This window comes from Notothenia coriiceps, unplaced genomic scaffold (genome assembly GCF_000735185.1).
Source record: "Notothenia coriiceps isolate Sejong01 unplaced genomic scaffold, NC01 NC01_scaffold00028155, whole genome shotgun sequence".
Lineage (NCBI taxonomy): Eukaryota > Metazoa > Chordata > Actinopteri > Perciformes > Nototheniidae > Notothenia > Notothenia coriiceps.
This window is the reverse complement of record NW_011360856.1, coordinates 74,868-86,881: the sequence shown is the minus strand read 5'-3', so window position 1 is coordinate 86,881 and position 12,014 is coordinate 74,868. Positions and strand designations below refer to the sequence as shown.

The 12,014-nt window shown below is 41.5% G+C and overlaps 1 protein-coding gene across 5 annotated transcripts in view; it reads right to left on the bottom strand.

Annotated features, from left to right (window-relative positions):
• acap3b (ArfGAP with coiled-coil, ankyrin repeat and PH domains 3b) overlaps nucleotides 1–11,771 on the bottom strand; it is a 57,760-nt gene extending 45,989 nt beyond the window's left edge. For 3 of the 5 annotated variants that reach the window (XM_010785729.1, XM_010785731.1, XM_010785732.1), the window contains exon 1: nucleotides 11,478–11,769. In XM_010785729.1, the coding sequence (XP_010784031.1) occupies nucleotides 11,478–11,524 (47 nt within the window). In that variant the 5' untranslated portion in view covers nucleotides 11,525–11,769. Of the gene's footprint in view, nucleotides 1–11,477 lie in introns of all 5 variants that reach the window. The other 2 variants (XM_010785730.1, XM_010785733.1) reach the window with 2 other exon arrangements.
• Nucleotides 11,772–12,014: the final 243 nt, after the last annotated feature.

The window sequence follows — 12,014 nt, the reverse complement described above, 5'->3', positions numbered from 1 at the left end:
TGGGAATGATGGATGTAAGAAAGTGTGGGACTGCTGACATGGCAGATGGGAATGTTTTCATTTGGTTACAAGGAATTCCACACAGATCCGCGGCGAGGATGCAGGCTGAATAATGTAACAACAGGAAATGTGAAGGGAATCCATCGGTTTTTAAGAGAGCAATCAGTGTTTCTGTCTCTCCTCGTGTCTCTATAGGAGATTGGCCTGTCAATCACACTTGGTGGTTTCAGCACTGCAGGGGTGTTTGAATTCAGAGAGGATCAGGGCTGGTGGGCTGCCAAACACACAGTGAGCCTGTGTCAACAACCTGTGAGGGAACCATCAGTGATAAATGTCTCAAAACACTAGCTGAGATTACCAAGGAGCAAATGGCGAGTTGAAACCTACTTTAAAAGAAAGCTTGAAGGGTGTTAATTTGAGACACTGGAAGTTAAAGTCAGTGGTCAAAAATTCTGATGCACATTCCTCCACACAGCGTCACATAGCGCCTGGGGAGACAGGAACGTGGGTGGAGGAAGAGAAAGAGATGAGTAAAAGGATGGAGGAAACAACATATGAAAAAAACTACAGTGCACAAAACTAAAAGAGCAGAACTAAAACAAAGGCGGAGAAAGTAGGGCCAAATCGGAACCAGCTGCTCAACTGGATCCCAGATGTTTGAGAGTGTAAGCTAATACACGCACGCGCGCGCGCACACACACACACACACACACACACACACACACACACACACACACACACACACACACACACACACACACACACACACACACACACACACACACACACACACACCATCTCTCCTCTGAGATTGCATGAGATGCCAATGAGCCATAGTGAACCGCATGACTATTTAATTTGTCACCTCAGGCCCGGCATTCAACAGGACAGCTGTCCTCTTCCTCTGCTGGACCCAGCCCTCTTTTTTTCCAGCTATTTTACCAGAAATGTCTGTTTTTCATGTTTAGCTGCCAGGATGTGTGTCCAGCCCACAGTCTAACTTGTGATAACACATTCAGTGTGTTAACGTATGAAATATCTGCCAGGTTACCAGGACTACAGTAACGATGGTGACCATTAATCCTTTTCCTCCCACCATCTTCCAACCTCTATCCTTAGCCGACACTTCCTGAGTTTATCCGTCCAATCAATCAATACTTCTGTCTCCATGCTCCTTCTCTACATCAATTATCTCCCCTATGCTGTCAGCCATCTATCATTCCTCCAGCCTTCTCTCTCTCTGCATCCTTCCAGCTCCATCCAGTTAGAAAACTGAGAAATAGGCTAAGGTAATCTACTGAAACCCAATCCGCCTCGCTGCTGCAGCCCTGACGTTGAATCATTTCCATCCCAGAACTCCATTACCAATAATGGGCAGAGGGAGAAAGGGAGAACGAGAGAAAAAGGTGAAAGGGTGAGAACACAGGATATAATACCTGTAGGATAAATGTCCAAAGGAAGACAAATGTGTGCAGTGAAAGACATCATTACTGAGAGGGATGACAGATGTTTACAAAACACCTCTCAGTTGGTTAGACCTGTTGGGTTATTTCTAGACGGCGAGCAAGCCTTGGCGACTTCACAAAACGCTCACATTGTGTGTGGATGACAAACAAACACTGTTTTTGTGTGTGTGGTTTTTTTTTTGTGTGTGTGTATGTTTGTTGTGTGTGACTTGTATGTCTCATGGAACTGGCTTGTCCCGATACATTTCTACATTTTGCCGTGAGCCATCTGAACAGGATGTAAACTACGAGGACAGCAGTTGATATTTCATGGTAGAATTTCGTTTTTAGTTGAGAAATATTTTACTGATCCTTCAACTCTACTGTATAAATGAGTGCAAAACAAAGAAAAAGCCACCATGAAGTTGAAAGTTCTGTTTCTGCAGACATTTGTTTGGAGACACCGTGTTCTCCTCTTGGACCTTTTGATTCTGTAGTGTGAGAACCCATTGGCTGATGTACTTACATGTTTAAAAGCTTTATGCAAGTGTGCATACATACATGCACTAATGTCCAGAGAGGGTTTATCGATGCATGCCTAAATGTGTGGCAGTCAGCACAGTTTGCACACCACGGATGCATTCCACATATTACACGGCGGCTGGTGCTGCTTGTTTCCTCCTGTGTGATTTAACGACTTCCTGGGGAGCGCACTCTTCCCGGCTAGTTTTGGGGTCCACAGTTTAAACATAGCCAGAGCTATGTCTGGCTAAACAAAGAGTCTGTCTAGAATTGTCGTAGCACGCCAAAACAGCAAACACGGTTTTAAAACCCGGAAAAGCCTTGAAATCAGCAGTTTAGTGAAGACAAAGTGTTTAAACTAGGCAGGACAGCCAAGTATACAAACGTTTCCCACTGAATAAATACTATGTAGTGCCAAGATGAAAAGAAAGCAGCCCAGGAACAAGATGCAGGCAATTTACTTAATAGTTTTGATTCGAGTTTCAACAGTCCTTGGCAGGATTTTAACAAACTCCCCACCGAATCCTGATCTCAGTGGGGATGAAGGATTGCAGTGAGTGAGAGCTGTGGGAAGGCTCAATATGTGCCACATTCTTCACTCTCCTAACTCATGATAGGAATCTAATTTGTTCTGGAATAGGACCTGTATGTCTGCAACAAACCTTACTAACTTTTTATCAGAGTGGTTTTGCATTGTTTTATATAAGGTCATTTTTAAATATAACCCAGAATTCCTCTGAGGACCAACTGATTTCCTTGATTTTGAGCTATATTGACTGGTGTTCAATGTGGGGGAGAAATACTGAAGCCTTGTCTTCAGAGTACTGCATGCTCCTGCTGATGGCGGTAATGTCTTTATTGAAGTAGTCATTACTTTAATTGGGAGGTTTTAATTGATTGACGCATCAATCATTGCTCTATAATTGGGAAATTGAGTACAGAGGCATGTGACCATTAAATGACCGCCTGCTAAACCTCTCCCCTTAAACTCAACTGTTCAGTTATAACTGAGCAACCGTTACTAGGCACCTGCTCTTTATTTGGTGAAATATTTATTTTGGGAAGTATAAATAATGATCACATTTTCATTTATAACACTGTCTATGACACAGGGATCTACTTCACAAAACGAGACTGTTGCAGACTTTTTTCCCGGCACACTCAGCTTGAGTCAAAATCATTTAGCATTAAATCTTGTATACAGTCATTGTATGTGAACATGGAGGTGTGTTGTTTGAAAAATGACTACTCGTTCGATAGGTAAACTTTCCTCCATTATCACTGTTAATTTGAAATGTGCTCACTGGTTCATACAGTTCTTTAGAATCCATGACATACACCATTGCTGCCCTTGCTTTTAATATTCAAGAATCACAGATAGCGTTATGGTTTGAATATCCTGTCGTCAAGCAATAACATATAACATGTGAACAGGTCTTAAAATAACCCAGGCTATATAAGGCTTAAAGGTCAGATTGATATCATGGATAAACCTAAATCCATGGTGAATGGAGCCTATGGCAAAATATTAATATTCGCCTACAAGCACAGAAATCCTCATCTGATCGAAGACTCACGTGTCCTTTGAAATGCAATCAGACACAAACTGTTCCAAACCAGTTCCATTCTCCATTATCCAGCCCACCGCTGCTGAATGGGATGGGAAATTGTATTGAGGTTTCTCAGGGTAAGAGGCTGATAGTGTGTGAGCTTTAATAGGGTGTATAGGCTATCCAGTTGATTTAATCAGAGAGTGTGGATACCGATAATCCTATTTCATATATAGGTCCCGCACTAAGTCCGCCGGCAACACGTGCAGCCGAGCGGCAGAAAATCTGCTGTGTCCATGTGCTGGACCGATGCTCTCCCATGAATATGTCAAACTACTGCATGGCCTGACTATGAAAATATGATTAGTGTACATGCACACATGTTTGAACGCACGTGTAACATGAAAGCAGATCAGATAAGGACAGTGGGAAACACATATATGCTGAAGATTTGTAACGTCTTAAGCCTCCACATACAAGGAACAGTACCAGCATTTGTAACAAAAATAGCCTTGATTTTTAAAAGCACAATTGTTGAAAATCAATAGTGGGTGGAGGGGTTTTGAAAGCAGGAATCCCTGTTAACCCTTCCTGACGTGCTGTAGGTCTGAATCAATCAATCTTCAGTGACAGGAGGGCCGTAATGACACACCTGCTCACTTTGCTGCACGCTTTAGATTCAGGAAGAGCTCAAACATTTCCTCCTAATTATTTTTGACATTCTGAACTGGGCTTCTGTAGGAATGATCAGTCTGGGTTAAGCCATCACTTCATGTTTATCGGTAAATACCTGATCTCATGTGAAAAGAAATCCAGATTTGTAAGCAGAGAAGCAAGAAGCAATGGTACACCATGTTTAAAACAAACAGGTCAGTCGCTGCACAAGATGCTGTATGAGCAAATACGCATCTCTTGGGCTGTCAACAACTCTTAAACACTTCCTGAAATATTATTTGTGGCTCTGAGATTTTTTTGATTCAACAAACATTAGCAGACAGCTTCTGAGTTCTGCCTTTTCTTATTTGAACCTCTTTAGGGCACACGTGACATCATCTAGGCTAGGGCATCAATTCAAAGCACACATGCTTTCAAATCAACAAGGGCGTGGCTGCCCTCTTTGTTCCACTGGTCCTCTGTCTTCCAACAGTACATTTTCTTTGTTGAGGAGAGAAAGGCACCTACAATCTGCAGGCTTTTTCTAGTGGGTAAGACAGGGCATAGATGCTCGAGTGCCAAACCCAGTAACTCCGACCCTTCTACCCACATCTCCACTGACGCCACTCCTTTGAAGAAACGACGATTTTTCATGCTTCTGACATGAAAGGAATGTTTCCTGCGGTTCACAGTCAAAGCATTTCAGCAAGGCCCCTACCTTTACACACAGAGAGTAAACTAAAATATTTATGTGAAGTCATTGGGGGGTCAGATATTTTTAAGAGCCCCACTGCGCTGCATTGTCTTTTCCTGTCACTTGTAGGTTACAAGAGTTCGAAAGGTCAATTGGTGGTTAAATGGCTGATTCCCTAGGGAGGAGGACATACTGACCTCACCTCCAACATCATTAGGAGTTTATTAACAACTATCACTGTCTCCTTGGTCTTCTCTTCCTAACCCGTTACAGCCTTTATCTCTTATTGCAAGACGGTGTTGAAGTCGTTTACACTAATGCATCATGTGTGTCCTTACAACAGTTTTTAATACATAAATATGAAGTGCTGTAGTGCTATGTTAAAACTGACCTTATACTTAATGTTGAAATTTGAAGCAGAGGAATTATTTTCAAAATGATTCATTCATTCATTTTTAAAACAATGGTTTCCGGAGTACATTTACATAGTTTAGGGGAAAAAACTACACAATATCGAAATTATTTATTAAAAATGCTAATATTATAGACCACACCGTCAGATATAGTAGGTAGGTCAAGTTATATCTACTGTATGCATATACACTTGTGAATTTCACAGTAGAAACTATTATGTAACTGGAAGTAAATCCAGCACCTTGCAGATTTAAAAACCTCTTTGATCATACACTTCTGCTGATGCATTAGACGCCCCATAAAGATTATTAAACCTACATACATCCTCTTCATGCTTTGCATAAATAAATTGTTAGACCTTCCTATAACTTCAAAGACAAGCTTTATGCTCATAGATAAATGAAGTGCCGCATGCAAGAGATACGCTTGTGTGTTTTTTGGTGTTTGCCAGTAAACGCATGATGGAAATGCTGGGTTTAGACAACAGACATTATTCTCAATCAGATCAAATGTGTTAAAGTCTCGTCTTTAGAACAAAGCCAGGAGTGATAAGGGCTTGAACATGGTTGGAGAGGCTCCATATATGGAGGGTAAGAGGATAGTGTTTCCTGGCCCTTCTCTTTCTGTCAGAGCACATCTCCTGCGTACGTGCACGCATTAGAGAGAGTGGTTGGAAATGAGGGTCTTGACATTAGCAACTTAATGTGAGTGGTCTGGAATCTTTCTAAATATTTTGCCAAGGACTTGATGTTACAGAGAGGATCTATTTCTGGTGACGTTCAGAGGGTCACGGCCGCTTTCAAAGAGATTTCCTGCAAAATAAGTTAAAGACAAACAGACAAGGACATTGGGTGAAAGCTGGCACTTTATGCCTCTGGCTTTGGTCTGGGACGCTTTCGAGGCAGCGTCATTGCATTAGCTTACATGTAGTACATCAATGTCAGCCTACTTTGGCAACAGGTCATCTTATTCAGCACTCTAACGCATTTTCTTATAAAATCACCTGCTCCTTTTCAAGGTCACTATGTACTTTTGCATGTTCCCTGCAAATAATAGACCAGTGCTCTCTCCGCTGGTATGTGTTTCTCAGCAAGTGGGACACATTAAGTGCCTGCTGACGGAGGTAGAGGGACAGGTTGTTGCCATGGACGCCGAAGAAGCTGGTCACCCTTGGCAACAACGTAAGCAGCGAGGTTCATATTTACATATTTCACAGGCTGCTGACCAATAGGAACTCAGTATCTTAGATAAGCAAAACTATGATGTGTGTAAAAAGAGGATTATAGGTGATGTTGACGCAGCTGGGAAAATGAAAAAATGTCAGACAGTTGAGAGAAAGCAGGGAGCCAGACAGATATCTGAAAAAAAAAAAAAAGCCACTTTTTACATAGCTTTTAAATCTCAACAAATCCAGCTCATTAATTAGTTATACAAACATAAAATGTTGTTGAACTTCCTTTACCTAATATTCAACCCTGGTGTAAACTGTCTGCATAGGTTTTCAATAGAATTTATTTATAATAATTCTTTATGGCTTAATATTTTTGCAGCACAGGGAATACAAAAGTGTTCAATATTGTGCGAAGGAAGGGAATCAATAATCATCAGTCAAAAGATTATACACATATCTAGTTTTTTTACCTTTCCCACAAATGGTGGGATTGAAGAACTGTCTCCGCCTGAAAAACAAGCAAACCGACTGCACAGACAGGTTGTGACCTCACATCTGTTATTCCTGCAAGTAACTATGGCAACCACAGGAGAAGTAAACACTTTACTTGTCAAAATCCCCTTCTGAATCAGTTGTATTGTGTGTCCAGTCCACAAGTTGTATTTTACTGAGTTACAAACAAGCACACATTTGCAATAGGTGCAATCACACATTTTTGCACACACACACACACACACACACACACACACACACACACACACACACACACACACACACACACACACACACACACACACACACACACACACACACACACATTTGTTAGACGCTTACATACCGGTACTCAATACTGTGGGCAATCCTCACAGGAGCAATTTGGGGTGAGGTGTCTTGCCCAGGGACACAACGACATGCTGACTGCAGTGGGGTTTGAACCTGCGACCCCCTGATCCGAACACCAACACACACACACACCACACGTGTGTGTGTNTCTATAATACTATATCTCCACACAGCGAGCAATCGATGTAGCAGAGCGGAAGGTAGACACGTGTTTGAACAATACGCGCAATACGCCACGTGTTACGGTTAGGTGGAAGATGTGGTGTGTGTGTGTGTGGAGTGGTGTGTGTGTTGATGTGGAATGTGTGTTCTGTCTGTGGTCGTCGATGTGATGAGTGGTAGAGTAGATGTGCACCACACAACACATCACACACACAACAACATAGTCCCTGTCCGCATATTGCATTTACTAAATTCCAGATATTTGTCAAATTCCCGGCTCAGATGATTGGTCGTGCTTTTTACAGTGCTACGGCTTCCACGGATGACATTTTTTTATGGATTTTTTGTCAAAGTACTTAAGATATTCATTGCTATCGGGATGTTAAGAGCATTCCATAGAATATAACAAAAAGTGTATCTCGAGCTGGTTCCTCAAACGTACCTAACCCACCTTTAATCATTTTAAATATAAAATAATTTGTATCAGATTTGCAAATAGTTTGGCCCTAGCAGGAACATGATTCACTTCTTTACAGATATTATCAGATAAACAAAAGACTTAAACATCTACCTGATTGTGATATTCAAATGTGTCTTCCTCAGCAATTGGCTTCATGTTATGACATGCAGCAACCTGGAGCCTGAAGCATTTATCTGAATATGAGGTCAGATATAAGCAGGTTTGACAACTTTCGAATTATATGAAGGTGGTAAGTCTTACACAACCCTTTAAAGTCCTGTATGGGAAATAATTCACTGTTGATGACTACTGGCAACAGTCGGCATTCATTCAACTGGTTTTGGCGTAATTCCTTGAAAATGCTCTGTGGTTTTGGCAGCAGATTACTTTAGAACATAGCTAGCAAAATCCCACTTTTACTAAATGTCTTATGTTACATTAATTCAAAACGATGTAAGAATACAAGACATTTAAGGGAGAGTATCACATTTGTAACATAACCCCCACTCTTCCAATCTGTTTCCTGTCACTTTCTGAATCTTGTTGACTCACTCACTCAACCTGTCTAGATAGCCCGATGTTGTGCACTGTATGTGGGTGGGATCAAAAGACTCAGACAAATGACAGGAAGAGGCCAACAGGTGCGGCTGGTTCTCCAATCTGTTCATCTGTACACTCCTGGACCTGCTGAATCCCCTCCAGGCCACATATACGCTTCCATAAACATTGTTAGGGCTGGGTGAAATAGAGAAAATCTCAATATTTTGGGAAAATATTGAAGGTTGACCATCGGTGCTTTCACAAAATATTCACAGAATGAAAATAATCATCAGTAATGTTGATATAATGACTTAGTGGCTAAAGTCATTAATAATACAGCTACACTGGTAGTACAAGTTTCACAAAGTAATGTTACTATACTTTTGCCCAAAGAAATGTATCAAAACAGAAAGTAGTCAAACCTGCTTGTCACATTGAAACTCTTCACTGTGTGGGAAATTTAAAATAATGACAGTATCTTTTTAAAGCATCCACTCGCCTCCTCCATTCTCAAAGTCTCGTCCTCTTTTCTCCAAGCTCCCATTTGTCTCGATTGCAGCAGCTGTTGCTAGGCAACAGCTCATACCCACATATGCATAGATTACTTATATCATAACAATGTTGTCAATGAAAATATGTAGCTATAAAAAGATCATGTACCTGCCTTTATGATCACTAGTTTGGTGATTTAAAGGTGAAATTAAAAAAGTGCACTGTACACTTGGACTGTTAGACTGTTTAATGATAAATACATTAAAACACTACGTCTAGCACTTCTTATCAAGATTTCATGATCAAGTCAATTGGCTGAAGTTGACAATAATGACCTTTTTGAAAACATGTACGACCAAATGTATGTTCTGCCATTAGATAAACACCAACCAAACAACTAGAGAAGCAGTCTTTCTGAAAACCCTCAGATCTCAGGCTCCCAACAACAGCGCTCAATTAGTCACGTTCTTAAACCATGAGTGAAGACAAGCCAAAAACTGACCAAACATTTGTTTAGGGAATCAGATTACAACAACAACTCTAAACAGGTGCAATGCACAGGGCTTCATGTCAGCTTTTGTTCCAGAATGAATGACTGCAGCAGGTGAGCGCTGAATGAAAGGTCGGGACGAGAGAAAAACAAGTTTAGCGTAGACAGTCTGAACAAAAGACGTGTGTTATAGATTATGAGGACATACCGTATAAATTCCTTCACACTCAACTAATCATGCATAGACAAATACAACAGGACCAGTTCAAGTAAGGACCTGCAGTGAGGTGTGGGAGCGTTTTTTAAAGCGCCATGTGTGGGAGGACAGACAGGACCGGCTCTTTCTACTTCTGTTTCTCCACAGTGACACAACAAAGAGGATCAAAAACCCAGACCACAATATGATGTACAATTCAGTAATGACTGCCCATAACGAAATCACAGTTTGAAGTAATGGCTGTGTCCCATGTTTTTACGATTTGGGTATTTATTTGTAGCTATCTAGGCATTAAGAATAGCTGCTTGATTATTGTAACATAATGTCATGAGGAACACTGTGAAGGGTGTTCAAAAAACAAACATGTGTTTACATGCAAAAAGGTCCTGCATCGACGGATGATCATAAACCTAGATAATATCATGTGTACAAGGGAATGAAAAAAAGGTAACTCATCCTGTATTTAATCCAAATATGATCGGAACAAGGATAGGGATTTTCTTCTCAATCATCATGATCACAGAGTTACGCAACATTATAATTTCCCTACTGCTTGTAAACCCAAGGGAACATCAGCTTCCTTTATCATTGTGGGGATTTTCCAAATAAATGACAGCCCTTACAAGATCAGAGGAAAGAGAACCAGGCAGAAAATGTCTCTTCCTGTGACCTTCTGCTTCAGCCATCCATCACTGTGATGGGATTTTTTTAGCAGCAAATTGAATGTCTGTCTCTCTCCGCTCTCTTTATTTCATTACACTGTTTTCATTCAAATCACAAATGTTTGAGTGGCACAACGTTCAACAAAGAGGATAAGTTGTTTCTGAGAGTGGAAGAAGGAAGAAACCAAATGAGAGCAAATAAGCAACAGATGCTGAGACAACCAGAAACAGAGTTAGAGAAAATAACATTTGCCTATAAACGGCTTTGGCTTCTTTTCAGTAAAATGCTGAAAAGAGCACTACCAGCCTTTCTTTTGACATATGCTATTAGAATCTCATCTTCTAGTTTCCTATCGGCCTATACACAGGAGTGCCAGACTGGCACGTGGACTGAGTGAGGCTACAACCCTCAAGCGGGCATGCAAGGGGCCGAAGAGCTGGATCTGTGCCCAGGATACAAGCTCTATCACCGGAGGGGAGAGTGTACTCCTCTCCCTGATGCCTCTGTGAGCTGCTGCTTCTGCAAGGCATCTCCTCTCCAATCTACCACCAGTGGATGACAGGGCCTCCTCCATGAGAAAAGACTGCACCCAACCTGTATGCCATGCTGCAACACACGCACAGGAAGGTCCCATCATACACTCTCACTTGTTATAAGGCCACATTCAAATGAGTGCCTCCTTCTTTTACAGTGCACTTCAGACTGTTGATTAAGCATGCTGAAAATCCCTTATTATTTTTACACTGGAGCAAAATGGATCCTCACTATGCGTGGCAATGAGTGTCCCTCTTCTCATATGCACTGAGCCAAACCACATTCGGAAAACCAGACACATCGGAACCACTGACAGACATGCACGTCTCCTCCAGCAAATGCATTAGATGCAAATAAATGTTTTAATAACAAACTAAAAAATGACATTTAAAAGAAAATACTTGGAATATGATTAAATGGTTTAGAAAATGAAAAAAAAGGACAAAATGGAAGAAATACGCCATCATGCTGTTGAACACATGGACGAGTAACAATGTATTATTTTCTCTGCAGATGCCACCACAACATGAGGGGACTGTTCGGTCCTCATCCAAAAAAATCATGCGTAAAATAAGGTGTGCCATTTTTGCGCACCGCTGTGATATGCCTGTGAGGAGAAGCCTTACCTGAATCGGGGGGAATCTTTTATACATTCTTCAAAGTCCACCGTCATTTTTGCGTTTTTCTCGTGTATTCCTCGTTCAGTTTGCCAATGTCATTGCCCGCTGAGGGATGTCGCTTGAACTGTGCGGATGGTGACTGGTCGGTGTCCCCTGACGCGCAGCTGTCTGTCGCCCCTATTCTGGTGGCACCGTGACACAAACTGCGTGCTCTGTGCGCGGCAGGCGGATTACTACTACAATGCTGCTGCTGCTGCGAGACAGGCGAGAGATGTAGCTGCACCGCGGAGACTGAAAGAGTGGAAGAGAGCGCCGACTAGTTACCACCTGCCGTAACACATCTGGAGAACAGGAGGAATCATGGGAGAAACCTCACTCAAACCCATGGAGCCCCAATCAGTATTAACAGAAAATATATTTCGCACACATTAATTTCCTTATGCAATACTTGCGATGTGTTTCTTGCACAAAAAAACACATTTAGAAATGAGAGAATATCAGCATAGTGTTTCGGGTCGTTTAAAAATGTAGAGCATTGCATTG